General features: G+C 41.6%; 1 protein-coding gene and 1 pseudogene across 6 annotated transcripts in view; both read right to left on the reverse strand.

Annotated features, from left to right (window-relative positions):
* CCDC170 (coiled-coil domain containing 170) overlaps positions 1 to 19,873 on the reverse strand; it is a 111,681-nt gene that overhangs the window by 53,457 nt on the left and 38,351 nt on the right. For all 6 annotated transcript variants that reach the window (XM_032338721.1, XM_032338722.1, XM_032338725.1 and 3 more), the window contains 2 exons: positions 3,373 to 3,501; positions 1,819 to 2,075 (listed from right to left, as the gene is read on the reverse strand). In XM_032338721.1, the coding sequence (XP_032194612.1) occupies positions 1,819 to 2,075; positions 3,373 to 3,501 (386 nt within the window). The remainder of the gene's footprint in view (positions 1 to 1,818; positions 2,076 to 3,372; positions 3,502 to 19,873) is intronic.
* Positions 6,911 to 7,064, reverse strand: LOC116589502 (annotated as a pseudogene).

Here is a 19,873-nt window from a genome sequence, read left to right on the forward strand (position 1 = left end):
GCAGGAAGGGGAGGAAGAAATATATGGGGGAAGCAGAGTAAAATTTTAGATGTCGTCACTCACGGAAGACCTGGGAAAGCGACTTCTGAGTGAAGATCTAAAGGGAGCAGAGGGGAAACCATGCAATATCTGGGGGAAGAGCTTTCCAGGCCATGGGATTAGCAAGTGCAAAAGTCCTGAGGTAGGAACACACTTGTTATGTTCGAAGGACAGCAAAGGAGACAGTGAGCTGAAATGGAAAGAATAAGGGAGAATGGAAACAAAACCACGTCCGGATGAGCCCTCTCGGTAACAGAATATCCTTTGTCTTTACCCTGAGAGAGAAGAGAAGTCACTGCAGGCCTCTAGGCAGAGGACCAATGAGATCTAATTTGTGTTTTTACAGGATTACTCCGGCTGCGAGGGGCACAGGCAGCAGCAGGAAAATCACTTCGGAGGCTACTGCAAAAGTCCCAGAGAGAGATGGTAGCCCCTTGAACCAGGTTAGTGGCAATGAAGGCAACAATGGGAAGCTGTCAAAATGTAGACTGATTTTGCAGGTAGAGATAAGAGGACTTGTTGAAGGTCACACACAAAGCATGAAAGAGCAAGAGGACCAAGGATGGTGACCAAGATTGTTGACCTGATGAACTAGAGGAATGGAATTATCACTGGAGATGAGGAAAGCGGCAGGAGCATTCTGTGGGAACAGCACGAGCTCCGTCTGGTCATGTTAAGTGTGAGATACCCGTTGGACATCCATGTGACGATGTCCAGTAGGTAGTCAAAATATGTGGGTCTCTCTTGAGGTCCGAGAAAAGATCCAGGCTAGACACAGAAATGCGGGCCTCACTAGCATTTAGATCATCCTTAAAGTCATGAGATCACCGAGAAACTGAATTTAGACAGAAACCAGAAGAGACGCAAGGACTGCGCGCCTGGGCACTCCAGTCTTTGCAAGTCAATGAGATGAGCTGGGGAAAACAGAAGAGACCATGGCAGGGCAGCTAGCATGGAAGGATACAAAGCAGGCATGGCGAGTGTCCGGTAGCCAGAAAAAGAAGGTGGTTCAAGGAGAGACACCAACTGTGCCTGATACACTGGTAAGTCAAGTGAGGTAAAGACGGACCATTTAATCCTCAATGTGGGGTCACTGGTCACAGGAGTTTTGCTGTAAGATTGGCGGGGGGGAGAGACGGTATGAGTTGGAGGTGTTGGGTTTTCTTTTTTTTAAGATGGAATAAGTAAAAGAAATATAAAGCATCTTATTATCAAAGTTATTTAAGTTATTACACGTAGAATTTTAAAAGTATATTTTTGGAACAACTACTTCCCAGTTTTGTCTCAAGAATTACCTTTTGCCAGAAGAAAGTGTGGAAAACCCACATTTTGTGATTTTTCTGCATAAATGGGTAATAAAAGCTAATGAGGAGTATTCGGGGTGGTCTGCAGTGGTCTGGGCTTCCAGGATACTTTTACAGCTAGCTGTGGAATAAACACCTCCCTCTCTGGGCCATTCCACCACCTCTAGTTAAACCTCTACTTCCAGAAAATCTTCTAAATTCTGTATATGAGCATTTGCAGCCCCAATCAACCAGATATAAACATGCTTAGGACAATGCCTTGTTTGTTAAGATTCCTGGTACCATTTGGAGATGAGCTTGAGAAAAATTTTCAAGACTCTGAAGATATTTGAGATTCAAGATTTTTTTTTCCCCCCAAATTGAGTTTCAGGGCCAAATAAGACAACAACACACCAATACCTTCAAGGGCATATCCTGCTATCAGAAGCTAGTACTTGAACACTAACTATCATAAAATATATTGAAATACCCTTACTGTAAGTTCTCATCTAGTTCTGCAACTTTCTTCTTTAACTCCTGGTTCTCCGTGATTGCAGTGTGAGCTGTGATTTCGGTTCTAATTTTAGAAGCAGTAAGCGCTGCTGATTCTTCTTCTAGCTCCTGAACTCTGTCTCTCAGGGAGGTGAGGAGAGATGATTTTCTAGCATTATCTTCTCTGTAATTCTCCATTTCAGCTTTCAGCTCTTGACAGGAGGCTTCTTTCGAAAGCATCTTGGATCGGAGGTCTCGAAGCTAACACGGAAAACCCGTAAAAAGGAGGAAAAGGATTTCAGTGGCGTAAGCGTGAAGTACTTTTGAGAAACCCAAAACCATAATTTCAAATCTCACTCTTCGTTCATGACTTAATCCAGCTTTTCTTTTTTTTCACATTTGTATCTGTATCACCAGATGGGAACTTACAACTAAACAGTGGACTTCACATACTGTCCCTTTCAAAACCAACTGAGCAATGTCTTGGGGTGATTAGTATCACTCAAGAAACTTCTGTGGTATATTTTACAAAAAGCAATAAAATACTTTCAACGGTAATTCATTCCCTAAATCTGCATTGCTTTTACTGCTGCTAACAACGAAACAAGAAACCTACAAACTAAGATATTGTCATTTCACAGGCACAGCTGATTCCTAAGTAGGTACAGACGAGCTGACACGTCACCGTGGTTCCTGCACTTGCCTTCGGGATCCTTATTGTGGGCAATTTAAAAAATATTAATAAAAAAAAAATAATAGATGTCTGGGGAAAACACGGAAGAAAAGGAAAATCCTTACAGGATTTATACAAAAGAAACATTTTAACTTTTATAAATTCTGTGGCATCAAAATGCTGTACAACGTATTGGCCCGATTAAGATGTCAGGTCCGCCCTATAAGAAAACTTCTTTAGAACTATGAGTATCCGTGCACACAATTTTTCATACACACAAGGTACCAAATCGCCTCTCAGTGGATTCCTGGTAGGCCAGTGAAAGGACAGTTACCTCACAGGCAAGCTCAGGCCCCCTCAAGCCCACCAGACTGTGAGCAGAGTGGATCCAGAGGGACTCTCTCAGGAACTCCACAATAGACCTGATCCAGCCCAGAGGGAAGATAGACCCCAATCATTGTCCTAGAATTTCCCCCAGCCAATCCAAACTAACACTAGGAAGGGATCCAGAATTCCTTTCTAAGACCTCCAGACTGCAAGCTAATCATGTTAAAGATACATATTCAGGGAGATGCTAAAAATGACCCAACACCAAGGCAACTTCAACCAAAGTCATCAGGTGCCCCCAAGTCTCTCAAGGGTGGGAAGCTCCTCTGACAGGATCCAGGATCTAGCCCATGTCACCTCGCTCTGCACCACAGCAAGTGCACAACCTTTCAGGAATGTTCTCTATAAGCAGAGTAGGCGCACCAAAGGAGTATCACCTTTGCCAAAAGATGTAAAACTGTGTTCTCCCAACCTATTTCTAAACACTTCTACACTCTGTTTCACTCTCTAAGAAGCTAAAAGGGCCCATGTCTAAGTCACAAAGATGCATAGTCTTACCTCGGACTGAGCGCATTCAAATTTGACCAAACTTGCCGCCAGTTCGCTTCGAGCATTTTCGGCCACATTCCGATAGTGGCTCAACTGCTCCCGAGTGACTGGGACTTCCAAGGGATGGTGGTAAACTTCCTGACAGGGATCCCCCCAAAAGACAAAACAGAAAGAAGAGTTTTAAACCACCTTTTCTGTGCAGCTGTGCAAACCAAGATTACACACAGAGCATTCTTTGTAGCCCCCCCGATGTCTCGAAAACGCTGCCCAGCTCATGTCTTCGTCCTTATCGCTTTACTCTCAAAATTCTGACAGAGGCGGGAGGCTGACCAGGAAGGAGTGACGTGCTCTCACAGACGGTGTTTAAGAACTGGCCTTTGCGGGGCGCCTGGGTGGCTCAGTGGGTTAAGCCGCTGCCTTCGGCTCAGGTCATGATCCCAGAGTCCTGGGATCGAGTCCCGCATCGGGCTCTCTGCTCAGCGGGGAGCCTGCTTCCCTCTCTCTCTCTCTCTGCCTGCCTCTCTGTCTACTTGTAATCTCTGTCTGTCAAATAAACAAATAAAAAAAAAAAATTAAAAAAAAAAAAAGAACTGGCCTTTGCCACTATAGAGAGCTTCCTTCCACCCAAAACTCAAATGCTCCTTGACCTCTGACCAGAATGGATCGAGTCCTCACAGGACTGTCGGAACAGACACAGTACGACAAGGTCCACAGCAGAGAGACCGATTTCATTGTCTTTCCAGACTACAAAAATGATCAACTCACCTCATCTTTTGACGAAAGGGCATCATTTGTTTACCAAAGAGATCGTGTGAGTTGAAGGCAAAAGGCTGTCTCCTTCCTAATTATTCACTAAACCATTTATTCTCAATCTCATAGCCTCTCTGGGGATTATGACTCATGAAGGTGACTCAGATGAACTTGGGAGACCAGCGATCGTGAGGCAAGGCCTGAGGAGACCTTGTCCCACCCACCAGGCAACAGCCCTCAGCTCCACAGACGGCCGCCAACACAGAAATGTGGATCCGAGCCAAGCCAAATTTTTCCAATTTTTCAAGACAAGTCCTATATCCAGACTTTCTGAAGTAAAAATTTTCAGTTTTTGCAACTTGGCAACTGATTTCAATGTTTAAAAAAGAAACACCATAGGAGCCAAATAAACACATCTGCAGAGCAGATTTGATGGGTTTGGCCTGTGGGTCAGAGTTGACGAACTCTGGTTCTGTTACTTACACCATAAGGCCTGCTTCTTTCAAGAATTATTCCTGACCTTGGACAGATACCTATGCCTACCTCTGTCAAGTTTCCAAGGCCTGTGGTCTTTGCGAAAGACACACAGAAAAGCCATTCATTTTTGAAGGAATATGAGAGAGGTCACACAAAGCATGTTTTCCTGGAATTATCTATGAGGCCTCAGGGGACACACAAGTTAAACTGGTTGATGGCTGCCCAGCTCCTGAACTGCCAAAGACTACTGTTTGGAAACACTCGAGAATGCAAAAGTCCTCTCAAAGCCCTTCACTTTACAACAAGCGTTGTCATGACTAGTGTGTTTCGATGCACGAAATGCCAAACAAAACCTTCAGTGCACCTAGTAATAGCCCGTGTTTGCCAGATACAACATATCCAAAAAGATGGTAGGTGTGTACTCCTGGGGAGAAAGCATAAAAGGCTGAATGACATCTAATGAGAGAACCACATCCTGGTCAGCCTCACTTTATACTCAGAAGTGACTTTCTCGCCCCTAACCACCACAGCAAGATTTCCCAAAACAGGCCACATAAGGACTGTGGCCACTTATAAGAGGTATAAAGTAGAGTGTGTAGGACACATCAATTTATTTGACGTCTTTAAAGATTTTATGTAGGGGCATCTGGGTGGCTCAGTGGGTTAAGCCTCTGCCTTCGGCTCAGGTCATGATCTCAGGGTCCTGGGATCGAGCCCCGCATGGGGCTGTCGGCTCAGCAGGGAACCTGCTCTGCCAACCCACTCCCCCACCCCGCCTGCCTCTCTGCCTCCTTGTGATCTGTCAAATAAATAAATAAAATCTTTAAAAAATAAAAAATAAATAAATATTTTATGTATATATTTACTTGAAAGAGACAGAGAGTGCAAGCAGGGGGAGGGGCAGAGGGAGAGATGGGGAGAGACTCTCAAGTCGGCTCCACACTGCGCACAGAGCCTGACCCGGGGCTCAATCTCACGACCCTGAGATCACGACCTCAGCGGCAATCAAGAGTCAGACACTTGGGGCGCCTGGGTGGCTCAGTGGTTTAAGCCGCTGCCTTCGGCTCAGGTCATGATCTCAGGGTCCTGGGATCGGGTCCCACATCGGGCTCTCTGCTGAGCAGAGAGCCTGCTTCCCTCTCTCTCTCTCTGCCTGTCTCTCCATCTACTTGTGATTTCTCTCTGTCAAATAAATAAATAAAATCTTTAAAAAAAAAAAAAAAGAGTCAGACACTTAACCAACTGAGCCTCCCAGTTGCCCCTGGATGGCACATCATTTTATAAAATTCATGAGGAAAATAAGTTCTTCAATAGCTATGATTATTTCTTCCAATGACTAGCATCCCTTTTCAGGGAATGATGTAATCATTCCACCATGTTATATCTCCTTATGGAAAAGTATTATCCATTGGACATAATATTAAAAGCCACGTGAGACAGGTCAGATACGGCCCTTCATTTTAGAAGGTTACGTTCTAGAGCAGAACACTACCAGAAATCATTAACATCTTCAAATGCAACAACACAGTAGGATCTCATGACCACGGATGCCAGGACATGGCCCACATTAGATCACCAAGTTTAGACGACAGTTGCTCGGTCTACATCACCCTTCGAAGTCCAACAAACTAGAGATGATTCATCAAGAAATATTTACTGAAAACTTACTGAAGGCCAGACACTGAGCTTACACCCTACTAAGATAAAGTGCATTTATCACACAACCACACTAATGATTACATAATTACAAACTGAAATGCGTGCAAGAAAGAAAAAAAGGAGCTAACAAAGGAAAGTGTGACTTACAATCAGAGATGGGAGAAAGAAACATTTCCCAAAGAAGTGATGACTGAGTAGGTATTAAATAGGCAAGAGGTAATGAAGCAGGTGCAATACACATCATTCCAATAGTCAAAAGTCTGAGCAAGGGTCCTGTGGCAGAAACATGTTGCATAGGCAAAGATCTGAGCAAAGGCAGTGAGGCTGAGGGACAAGAGCAACTTAAGAACAGTGGCTTGGTAAGAGACTCTTAATGTCACAAAACAAACTGAGGGTTGCCGGGGCAGGGGTGGTGGGGTTATGGACATGGGGGAGGGTATGTGCTATGCTGAGTGCTGTGAAGTGTGTAAACCTGGCGATTCACAGACCTGTACCCCTGGGGCTAATAATACATTATATGTTTATTTAAAAATTTAAAAAATACATTTAAAAAAAAAAAAAGAGCAGTGGCTTGAAGGGCAGCTCTGAGTTCATTCCCATGTGATAGTACCAGGTAGGGCTTCTTTTTCAGAATATTCCTGGCTATTCTAACCTGTGCATTCTGCCATATGAAACACAGAATCCACTTATCAAACTCCCAAATATCCTGTTGGTATTTTCTTTGGGACCATGCTAATTTTAGAAAAGTTTTCAATTAGCAATAATCACGCCTCGGATAAACCTCATTGGCTACGATACTGCCACTGCGAGAACATACATCTTTTAAATATCAAGGCTTCCAACGAAAATCACTTTTTTTTTTTTTCAATGTTCAGGAATTCTTCTATGTCCCTTAGTAGCTGTGATGACTAATTTTATGTGTCAACTTGACTGGGCCACAGGGTGTTCAGATACTTGGTTGAACACTATTGTGGGTGTGTCTGTGCGAGTGGTCCTGTGAGGTTAGCGTTTGAACTGGTCGACGGAGTAAAGCAGATTGCCCTCCCCAGCGTCAGTGGGTCTCCTCCAAGCCACTGAAGGCCTGAGTAGAACCCAAAAGGCTGAGGAAGGAGGAATGTGCTCTCTCTGTCAGGCTGTCTTCGAGCTGCGACGCCAACGTCTTCCCCTGCCGTGGGACTCAGACTCAGCCTGAACTTACACTACCAGCCCTCCTGGGTCTCCAGCTTGCTGGTTGCAGGCCTTGGGTTTCTCAGCCTCCATTATTCCATATCACAAATCTTTCTACAAATGTATAGAAAGAGAAAAAATTATAGAAAGAGAACCCCTCTCTCTAGCCTGAGTGCGAGAGACCCCCCCAGGCTGAGAGGGCTCCGGAGTGTACCACAGAAATCCACTCCCTCAAGACCCTCCGAGGTAGCCTGACAGAGAAGAAACGAATGGCAGTAGCAGGAAAGGGTTCCAGGGACAAGGAAAGGCAATCCAGAAGCCGAAAGAATACATGAGCATATTCCTTTATGACTAAGCTCTTCGTCTCGGCCCTCCAGCCCCCTGACAGATTCTAATGACGTGTCCGTCCCATCTCCTCGATGTCTCCAGTTTGGTTTAGAACTCTTTCCCCTGAGCTAAGAGCTGTGTTGTTGTTATGGCTCTTTGCTTTCTGGGTTTGTCCTGGATTTCTGCTCCATGACACCAGGCTCAGAGCCCGGTCTGCATTCCGGGCTGACGCTCACGGGCCGGCTCCACGGTGGTGGGCCGGCATCCTCTCAGAATCGGATCTCTTCAGACGGGGCGGTCCCTTTGCTCTAGCAGCCAGCCCCTATTTTCCCCATCCTCCTTGTCTATGTTATTTCTACTTCAGGGAATTTACTGAGGTTTTCGTGAACACTCAGCTTTATGGGCACTTGAAAAGGTGTTTTCTCTGCCTTCGGGGCTTGGAGCCCAACATGTCGCAGTCAGTCCTACTTTGCTCCGTTATTTGAACTGGGTCCTTCTAGCACAGTCTCATTTCTGTCCTTTACTGTGTCATGAGCTGAGGGGGGAGTTTAAACTCCTGTCACTACTGAAAATCTCTGCCACCCGGGATCGCTGGTTTTCTTGCTTTGGGAATGCTGGTGCTGTCTGACTTGGTGCAAAGATTCAGAACTTAACTTCATGGTGAGCGGTACTGAGGAGCATCATAACACGCTCACGTCTTCCTTTCTGCTCTGAATCCAGTCTTTGCTCATGCTGAGACCGCGATCCCTGATTTCTTTTTGTTTGGATCTGACGACGTAAACCTCTGTTCCGTATTCTGATCTTCAGCCTCCCTGGATCACTTTATTTTTCACGTCCCCTAATATAGCTGGGTTTGAACTTGCAATTGGTCCTATAACTCTTCTTCCCATCCTGGATGTCTCCGTGACGTTTCCACCTGTTCATGGGACAGATATATTTGGTCTTAGGTCTGCTGCATTATTTTGTTATGCTTCTTGTTTTAATTGCTTTTCCAAAATCTTTCACCACACATCTGTTCGCTTTGCTTTGTGTGGTCGGATCATGGGGAAGGTCTGTATTTTTGTTCTAGTTACTCGTTTCAAACTGTAAGTAATACCATTTAGACAACATCTGCTGATTCACTACAATGGCCTAAATTCCCTTCCTTGCTCCGCTCGTCCCCTCCCTTACAACTTCTAGTTTTTGATCTATCTTTATAGTCTCATTCCAGATACCTGCCAGTGCACCAACAAGACTGTTAGATGGAAGAAACCGAAATGCTTATGCTACCTCTCCCCTTTCTTCCTCTCTTACTCTGGCTTGTCTTCTTCTCAGGGGATTCTAATAATGCACCTGCTTAATCCCTTCTCTATGTATTCCATTTCATTCATTTCTTTTCCGTTACTTTTCAATTCTTTATTTCCATTCCATCTCTCTGATTCTCCCAATTTCTTCTCTGTGCTCACCTTCCTGCCTGGGTCCCTTTTTGTCTCAGGATGATTCCTGCAATGGCTTCACTTTTTTTTTGTCTTTTCTTTCCCGAGCCCCGCCCAGGTCACATTTCATCTCCTCTCCTCACCTTGCTGTATCTTCCTTGAAGTCCCGGATCACTGCTTTCTGAACGCGCTTCGGGCACATGTTGGCTTTACTCAATTGTTTTATTCACGATGAATGCCTGCTCACAAGCTTTCCCGTGCTGTTTCCTTCTGGACTGCTCATGAGAAGGTGAGTGCTAGCGGGGCGCACTGTGGAAGAGGTTAGTGCGCACAAAGGGACGAGATGGTAAAGTCATTCGTGGTTCAGCGAAGACACAGGATTTGGGTACAACTTCCTTTGACCTCTTTTTCATTCCAGCCCATGGAGGGCTTATCACAATGCAGACTTTCCACGAGCCCCCTACTCCACAGCATCCTGCAAATCTGGCTCGTAGCGTGATTTCTACTTGGCTCTCCCTCGTCTACTTTTTGGAAGCCAGGGAGGTGCAGAGAAGCTCCCCTTCCCAGGCCACACACCTCCAGCCTTCTTGCAAATGAGAGATGCTGGCTCCACTCCTCTGAGTTTGCCTCCTCATCTTTGCAAAAGAAGCTCTCCCAGCCCTTCCCACCCTCCCAGACAGACACACCTCCCTTGACCTTTGCTGCTTGGGAAAGGCTTGTCACCTACTTTGTCTTGCAAGATTTCGGCCACCTCCTGGATGGGCCAACTGTGGCATTGATTCTCAAGGTCTTTGTTGCTTGTGACTAATTTCCAGGAATAGAAGGGAGAAATGCGGGACGCCTGGGTGGCTCAGTTGGTTAAGCAGCTGCCTTCAGCTGAGGTCATGATCCCAGCGTCCTGGGATCAGTCCACATCGGGCTCCTTGCTCAGCAGGGAGCCTGCTTCTGCCTCTGCCTGCCACTCTGTCTGCCTGTGCTCGCTCTCTCCCCCCCCTCTGATAAATAAATAAAATCTTTAATAAGTAAATAAATAAATAAATAAAAGAAGGGAGAAATGTTATCTGTATGTCACCACTTTTAAACTAGAAGTACCTACATAGATAGATTTTTTTAACTAAATGGCCCTTCGGTCACTTACAGGCATTAGAAAAAAATGTCCTTTCAAACATTTTCATTTTGAAAAAAAAATCTAGTTATAACAATGTGATACTCAATAGGAAATCAACAGAAAGACCAACAGAAACCCCAAGAACAGTCTTTAGTCTCTAGTGCTCAGAAAAATCTAGTGTATGGAAAAAGTAGAGAAAAAATATTGGTCAATAAATAATGAAGCTAGTTATTAAAGAACAAAAGAAAGAAATTTTAGAGTTGTACTACACATTAGAAGCCAAAATAAATTTAAGATAGACTTGAAGCACTGAATATTAAAAATGCAATAGTAAAAGTACTATTTATATGTATCTTATCTTGAAAAGGGTTTTCTAAGCATAAGCAATGAAAGAACATCAAGAAAAAGCTCACATATGACAAAAAATTTTAAAACTTCTACACGTTAAAAATATGTAAACAGAATTTAAAGGAAGAGCAAACTGGAAAAATATCCACAAAAGTAATACAAAGAGTCAAAACCATAATATGCAAAGAACCCCCTCAAACTAATAAGAAAACAAATACCACAGAGAAAAATTACATAAAAGATTGGGAGGGAGACAAACCATAAGTGACTCTAAATCTCACAAAACAAACTGAGGGTTGCTGGGGGGAGGGGGTTGGGAGAAGGGGGTGGGGTTATGGACATTGGGGAGGGTCTGTGCTATGGTGAGTGCTGTTAAGTGTGTAAACCTGGCGATTCACACATCTATACCCTTGAGGCTAATAATACATTATATGTTTAAAAATAAATAAAAATTTAAAAAAAAAGAACTAATAATTATCAGAAAAACTATAAATGTCCAAAAAAAGAGAAGTATTCAGGGCACCTGGGTGACTCAGTGGGTTAAGCCTCTGCCTTCAGCTCAGGTCATGATCTCAGGGTCCTGGGGTCGAGCCCCACATTGGGCTCTCTGCTCAGGGGGGAGCCTGCTTCTCCCGTCTTTCTGCCTGCCTCTCTGCCTGCTTGTGATCTCTTTCTCTCTGCCTGTCAAATAAATAAATAAAATCTTAAAAAAAAGAGAAAGAGAGAAGTATCCTTCTTCAGTGGTCATCAATTAAATACAAATTATACTACCAGTGAGATATTATTTCTGGTCTTTAAAATTGGCATTTTTTTAAGATTTTATTTATTTATTAGAGAGAGAGAGAGATCACAAGTAGGCAGAGAGACAGGCAGAGAGAGAGGGGGAAACAGGTTCCTGCTGAGCAGAGAGCCCAACGTGGGGCTCAATCCCAGGACCCTGAGATCATGACCTGAGCCGAAGGCAGAAGCTTTAACCCACTGAGCCACCCAGGCACCCCTAAAATTGACATTTAAAATATACTTAATAATCAAGTGTATTAAAAGATAGTTCTAAAAAATAAGACAGAGAGAGAGAGACGGTTCTGTGAGAAACACATGCTGATACACTAATGATAGAAAGATAAGCTGGTATTAAATTTCCAGAAAAAGATTTTATAATATGTATCAATGAAATTTAAGTTAATACTCTTTGCCCGAATGAGTTTCCTTCTCATAATCTTATCTGAAGAAAGGGAAATACACCAAAAGATTAAAGACAAAGATATTCAGAAAGGCAATCATCAGCAAAATTTTCCAAAACTTTTCAACAGCAAAATTGAATTAGAGCTCAAGAAGAGAAGCATGTTAACTTGAAGAAAAAAGAAAAATAAAATGTTGCAGTCACACAATAAAATTACACTCAGTCATTAAAAATCATGTTGTTGGAGACTCTTTAATGACAGGGGAAAATGTAATATAATTTTAGTGAAAAGAGAAAAAATATAAAAACTACACATGCAGTTTCATCCCAGTCATGTACAAAAATTTATATAGATCCCTAAATAACAGACTGAAAGAAATTATTTTATATGTATCAAAGGATTAAAACATAGAATTTTTTTTTATTTTTTAAGGAACTTTTTTTAAAAGATTTTATTCATTTATTTGACAGACAGAGATCACAAGTAGGCAGAGAGGCAGGAAGAGGGAGAGGAGGAAGCAGGCTCCCTGCTGAGCAGAGAGCCCGATGCGGGGCTTGATCCCAAGACCCTGGGATCATGACTCGAGCCGAAGGCAAAGGCTTTAACCCACTGAGCCACCCAGGTGCCCCATAGAATATTTTTTTAAAGATTTATTTATCATTGGGGGGCAAAGAGAGAGAATCTCAAGTAGACTCCCCAATGATCACAGAGTTAAAACCTACATAGAATATTTTGGGGCGCCTGGGTGGCTCAGTGGGTTAAAGCCTCTGCCTTCGGCTCGGGTCATGATCCCAGGGTCCTGGGATCGAGCCCCGCATCCGGCTCTCTGCTCAGCGGGGAGCCTGCCTGCCTCTCTGCCTGCTTGTGATCTCTCTGTCAAATAAATAAATAAAATCTTAAAAAAAAAAAACTAGAATATTTTGAACACTTACAAATTAATAAGAAAATCAATAAAATGAGGATACATATAAATAGAGAATTCTCATTAAGAGAAATACACAAAAAGATACATAAAAAGATCCTCCAACCTCCCTAATAATCAGGTGAATAAGAATTAAAACAAAGACACACCATTTTTGGTACATCAATTTGAAAAAAATAGATCTGATAATAACAAGTGTTAGCAAAATATAAAGAAAGGGTTACCTTCATATGTAGCTGCCAGGAATATGAAATAGTTAAACCCTTTGGATGCTCTACCGGTTTCACTGTATTAAAATCAATGTACTGAGGCATCTGGGTGACTCAGTCGGTTCAGTGTCCAGCTCCTGATTTCAGTTCAGGTGGTGATCTCAGGGTCATGGGGTCAAGCCCCGTGTTGAGCTCCACACTGAGAGGGGAGCCTGCTTGAGATTCTTTCTCTCCCTTTCCCTTGGCCCTTCGCACCCCTCATGCACACACATGCATGCTCTCTCAAATAAATAAATAAACAGGAGTTAAAAAAATAAATCTATGTATTTTATGTATTAAATGTAAACATTATTCAGCTGAGCAGCTCTACTCTCCAATTATCTGCCCATGAAAAATACTCACACATATGCATAAAAATATGTTAAGGATTTTCATTATACTATGGTTTGTAATAACAAAAGAGGGAAGGAAGGAGGGCTAAAACCATACAAATCTCCACTGACAGGGCAAGTACTAAAACAAGGCATTTGCATACTATGGAATACTGTGCAACACACAGGGTGAGCTAGATCATATGTTTGAACATACTAATATCTCCACGATACATCACTGAACAAAAATAAAGTATATACCCATGGTTTGACATTCTTTGTCATAAAACATATAATGGGGTTAATGTACTATTTATTTTCCATAAACATATGTAGAGAGAAAAAAAAAAAAAAGGTCTGAGAGCATACACATCACCTCAATAACAGTACTCACCTCTGGGGGTGACACAAGAATTAGAGCTGGGTGTAGGGAGAAGGCAATGGTTCTGTTTTTTCAAGAAAGATGCATTATTTGTATAATTAAATATAATTTAAAGAAAAGGAAAATATTGGAAAGAAAATGTTAACTGTAGTTATCTTTTAGTTATAGAACTAGATTTTATTTTCATCTTTCTTCTATATTTCTATATTTTCCAAATCCTTTACAATGACCATGTATTACTTTCTTAATCAGAATAAATGTCTCCCCTTTAATTCACAAAAAAAAAAAAAAAAGAGCAAGGGCAAGGATAGACAAAAATCACAAACCCACAATAAACTGTCTTTATGAGGAACACAAGCACAAAGCAGCAACCCCAGACAGCAAAGAACACTCAACACACGCAACAGCAGACATTTCAGGGGAGTTTTTCTCTTAGGGAAGCCTTTGTGTAGTTAGCAAACTTTTTTGAAAATTCCTCAACTTTTTCTACAAGTATTAAATAATCGTCACTTCTCAAAAAAACTAATTTTACCCTATTCAAAATTGGCAAGATTAAAAATTTATCCATTTGTCCTCATCGGAGGATAATCTAAGTTATTAGGAATCTATCAGCTAGGCTATGAAGCAATTTTATATTAATTTTAGAAAGCCAACTACATATTATTTGATTCTGCTACTGATATTATTATGATAATGACAGAAATTGACTCACAGGGTGGCTCATAGTCTTCTCAGAATAGAGAATGGTTTCAAAGCTCAATGGCATCGAGGAGACATAAATTTATTCATAATTTAGTACACAATGTGCCCAATTACCTGACCTGGGGACAATGTCTTGGGCCAGTCTTGCTACTATGATAGATAGTTGTCTTATTACACCCATGGACAAAAAAATGAGAAGAAAATCACTGTCTGCTTGTGACACACAAAATCTCCTAATCCATTCCTATCTCCCTATGCTATAAGCAATTTTCTCTTTGTTCCAGCATTGTTCCACACTGCAGTGCACAAGTGTGTGACCAAGGGTCTCTCAGTATGGAGTGTTTCCTATAGTCTCAGTGTCTGTCTGTCTGTCTGTCTCTCTCTCTCCTCCCCCGCCCCTTCAAGCTTCTAGGGCTGTCCCAGTCAGCAATCCCTTCTCAGACCTTCTCCCCTACTCTCCAACTTCTTCCCACCAAATACAGTTTCTTCCCTAGTTTACAGCATAAATTAAGTCTTGCAAATTGTATTTCTCCAACATAATCAGTGCTCTAGTCCATTTTTGACCACTCATCTGTTCTTATCCCTAATTTGAGGGACTTTCCTGGTCCTCCCGCTTTCATTTCTTTGTATATGTGGATTTGGTCTCTGGGGATCACTAGTGCCTGCAGGGTGTAGTGTGATGTGTGCGGAACCCAGGAAATAAATCCTTGCAGTTGTGGGAAACGTTTTAGAAGAGACATTACGATACAAGTTTTGTGGAAAAGCTGATCTATTATTTTCATATTATTTTCCAATTTCTTGGCTCTTAGATATCACTCTTATTCATTTAAAAACCCTTCGAAGGAGGATGAAAGAGTAGAAGGACCCTAAGCTGACCTCATCCCTTAGATACAACTAGGTAACAGCCGTATCAGTGTAAATAACCCAAAAAATGACACAGGGACTGGCCAGATTCTCCTCAGTTAAATGTAGAGAAGAGGCTTCATAGAAGAAGGTACAAAGGAAAGAGACAAAGTCAGGAGGAAACAGACCTGCAGAACTGTCCCCAGAAGGCAGAGGGAACTCCACAGATATAGAGAGGGGAGAGAAACAGATTCTCACAAGAGGGAGCCTGCACAAAAAAGATGAATCCTCATAACATTTGGCTTTGAAAATTAGAGGGGCCAAATTCTATAATTTCTTGCCATAAGTGAGGCTTAAAGCTTGGAACTTTAAAAATAGCAGGCTTGCAGGAGAGCCAGGAACACAAGAGGAAACTGAGTCCCTGCACTTAAAGAGACAGTGCAACAAATAACCCCATGGAGACATAGCATGGAAGCAGATTTTGAAAAACACCTGGGGTATATGGAACAAAGATCTGTTTACTAATCTCAGAGCACGGGTTAGGGGGGCAGGGATCATTCAGAGATTTCTCCGGGAACACAAGTCAGAGCACGGGCTAGGGGGCAGGGATCATTCAGAGATTTCTCCGGGAACACAAGAGCTGGCAGCTTCATTTCCCTCCACTCCTCCTCACCATAAACACATAAACACCTGAGGGAATCAACCGTGAGCCAACATTTACTACATAACCTGCTAACAGTGTGCCCTGCCCACATGTTTTCCTGTGGAGCCAGGCCAGTGTATGCCTTGCTAACACTACACATCCAGCCACCAAACTCTTTTACAGATCCAATCCTGCTGCAGGTCACCTCCCAGTGATGCAGACCTTGCTGGCACTGCGCACCCCAACCCCCACACTCTCCTGAGGTTCGGTGCTACTCTATCTCTGCTAAACACCTGGTCTGACTCAACTTAAGCCCAAAGTGGCCTTAGACTGTCCCATTAACACCAGAGGAACAAAACACTGTCCGTAACAGGCAAAGGGTGCCATTGAAGATGATCTGCCTAATGGCAAATGGGGTTCAGCCACAACATCAGTGTGTATAGACACACACAGGAGACACCCCTGAAGTGCCAGATGCTAGTGAACAGGGAACACTGAAGCACAGGGCATTACAGGACATCTTTTTTATAAGGCGGCTATTTTCACTAGCAGAAGGCACAGCTGACTTTTCTAACACAGAGAAACAGACACAAAGAGTAAGACAAAATGAGGAGACAAAGGAATACGTTCCAAATGAAAGACCAGGACAAAAATCACAGCAAGAGACCTAAACGAAACAGAGGTAAGTGATATGCCTGATAGAGAATTTAAAGTAATGGTCATAAAGATGGTCACTGGACTTGAGGAAAAACTGGAGGAGCTCAGAGACACCCTTAACAAAGAGATTAAAAAAAAAAAAACACATTAAAAAGAACCAATCAGAGATGGAGACCTCAATATCTAAATTTAAAAATAAATAGGTGGAATAAATAGTAGACTAGAGGAAGTAGAAGAATGAATCAGTGATCCAGAGGACAGAGTAATGAAAAGCAATCAAGCTGAACAGGAGAGAGACAAAATAATAATAAATGAAAACAGACTTAGTTTTCATTTAATAATAAATGGAAACAGAAATCAGTGATGCCATCAAGTGTAATAACATTCACATTATAGGACTTTAACAAGGAGAAGAGAGAGAAAAGGGGGCAAAAAATTTATTTGAGAAATAATAGCTGAAAATGTCCAAAATCTAGGGAAGGAATCAGAAATCCAGATCTAGGAGGCACGGAGAACCCCCAACAAAATTAACTAAAAGAGGGCCATACCAAGACACACAATAATTAAAATGGCAAAGTGTAGTGATAAGCGAGAATTTTAAAAGCAGAGAAAAGAAAACAGTTACATATAAGGGAAACCCCGTAAAGCTATTAGCTGATTTTTCAGCAGAAACTTTGCATGCCTCACGAAAGGGACATGATATATTCAAAGTTCTGAAAGACAAAAACCTGCAGCCAAGAATAGTCCATCTAGCAAAGGCTATCATTCAGAATAGAAGGAGAGATAGTGTTTCCCAGACAAACAAAAGTTAAAGGAGTTCGTGATCTAGAAATGTTAAAGGGGACTCTTGAGTGGGAAGAAAAGATCATAAGTAGGAGTAAGAAAAGTAGGAAATACAAATGCAGTAAAAATAAGCATATCTAGGGGCATCTGGGTGGCTCTGTGGGTTAAATCCTCTGCCATCAGCTCAGGTCATGATCCCAGTGTCCTGGGATCGAGCCCCGCATTGGGGTCTCTGCTTGGCAGGGAGCCTGCTCCTCTTCCTCTCTCTGCCTACCTCTCTGCCTACTTGTGGTCTCTGTCAAATAAATAAATAAAATCTTTTAAAAAAAATAAGCACATCTATAAAAATCAGTCAAGACATTCACAAAATTAAAAATGTAAAGTATGACCTCCAGTACTAAAATGGGGGGATGCGAGTGAAGAATGGATTCAGACTTAAGCAATCATCAACTTAACTGCTATATGCATATCATATATAAACCTAATGGCAACTATATATCAAAGACCAGTAATAGATATGCAAAAAATAAAGAGATAGGAATCCAACGACATCACTAAAGAAAGCCAGCAAACTTTGGGAGAGGAAAGCAAGAGAAGAAAGGAACAAAGAACTACAAAACAATAAAACAAATAACAAAATGACAAAAAGTACATATTTACCAAATAATTACAAATGAAAGTAAATGGACTGAACACCCCAATTAAAAGAAACAAGGTGATGAAATGGATTTAAAAAAGGAGACCCATCTATATGCTGCCTACAAGGGACCCATTTAGGACCTAAAGGCACATGTAGATTGAAAGTGAAGGGATGGGGGCACCTGGGTGGCTCAGTGGGTTGAGCCGCTGCCTTCGGCTCAGGTCGTGGTCTCGGGGTCCTGGGATCGAGTCCCGCATCGGGCTCTCTGCTCAGCAGGGAGCCTGCTTCCTCCTCTCTCTCTGCCTGCCTCTCTGCCTACTTGTGGTCTCTCTCTGTCAAATAAATAAATAAATAATCTTTAAAAAAAAAAAAAAAAGAAAGTGAAGGGATGGAAAAGTGTTTATCATGCAAATGGAAGCAAAGAGAAAGGCAGGGTTGCAGGAATTACACTGGACAGAATAGACTTTAAAACAAAGACTGTAACAAGAGATAAGGAAAGACACTATATAATCATAAGGAGAACAATCCAATAGAAAGATGTATCAATTGTAAATATTTATGCATCCAATATTGGAGCTCCCAAATACATAAAATAACTAACAGCAAATATAACAGAACAAATCTACAGTAATGTAATAATAGTAGGGGAATTTAACAACCCCCTTCCATCAATGGATAGATCATTCAAACAGAAAATCAATAAAGAAACAGAGGTTTCGAATGACCCATTGGACCAGATGGATCTAGTAGATACATTCAGAACATTCTATCCTAAAACAGCAGAATACATACTCTTTTCAAGTATACATGGAACATTCTTCATATGGTCATACATTAAACCACAAAACAAGTCTCAACAAATTCAAAAAGACTGAAGTCATGCCATGCACCTTTTCTGGTCACAATGCTATGAAACTAGAAATCAACCACAAGAAAAAAACATGGAAAGAACACAAATACGTGGATGTTAAATAACATGCTACCAAACAGTGAATGGGCCAACCAAGAAATCAGAGAGGAAATACAAGAATACATCAAGACCAATGAAAATGAAAACACAACAGCCTAAAACCTTTAGAATGCAATAAAATCTGTTCTAGGAAGGTAGTTTATAGCAATACAGGCCTACCTTAAGAAGCAAACAAGAAAAAAATCTCAAATGAACAATCTAACCTTACATCTAATGGAGCTAGAAAAAGAACAAACAAAACCAGTAGAAGGAAGAAAATAGTAAGATTAGATCAGAAATAAATGAAATAGAAACTTAAAAAAAATAACAGAACAGATCAACGAAACTGGGAGCTAGTTCTTTGAAAAGACTAACAAAATTGATAAAACTTTAGGCAGACTCATTAAAAAAAGAAAAGAGGACTCAAATAAACAAAATCAGAAATGAAAGAGAAGAAATAACAACTAACACCACAGAAATACAAAGGATTATAAGAGAATATTATGAAAAACAATGTGCCAATAAATTGGATAACCTAGAGGAAATGGATAAATTTATTTTATTTTTTTTAAGCGCAGACTTTTTTCCACTATTAACATATAATATATTTGTTTCAGGGGTACAGGTCTGTGATTCATCAGTCTTACACAATACACAGTGATTACCACAACACATACCCCCCCTAATGTCCATTACCCTGCCACCCCATCCCCCAACCCCTCCACTCCAACAGCCCTCTGTTTGTTTCCTGAGATTAAAAGTCTCTTAAGGTGTGTCTCCCTCTCTGGTTTCATCTTGTTTCATTTTTTCCTCTCTTCCCCTATGAAGCTCTGTCTTGTTTCTCAAATTCCACGTATCAGTGAGATCATATGATAACTGTCTTTCTCTTATTGATTTATATCACCTAACATAATACCCTCTAGACCATCCACATCATTGCAAATGTTAAAATTTCATTTTTGATGGTTGCATAATAT

The sequence above is a fragment of the Mustela erminea genome, chromosome 4 (assembly GCF_009829155.1).
Source record: "Mustela erminea isolate mMusErm1 chromosome 4, mMusErm1.Pri, whole genome shotgun sequence".
Taxonomy (NCBI): Eukaryota; Metazoa; Chordata; class Mammalia; order Carnivora; family Mustelidae; genus Mustela; species Mustela erminea.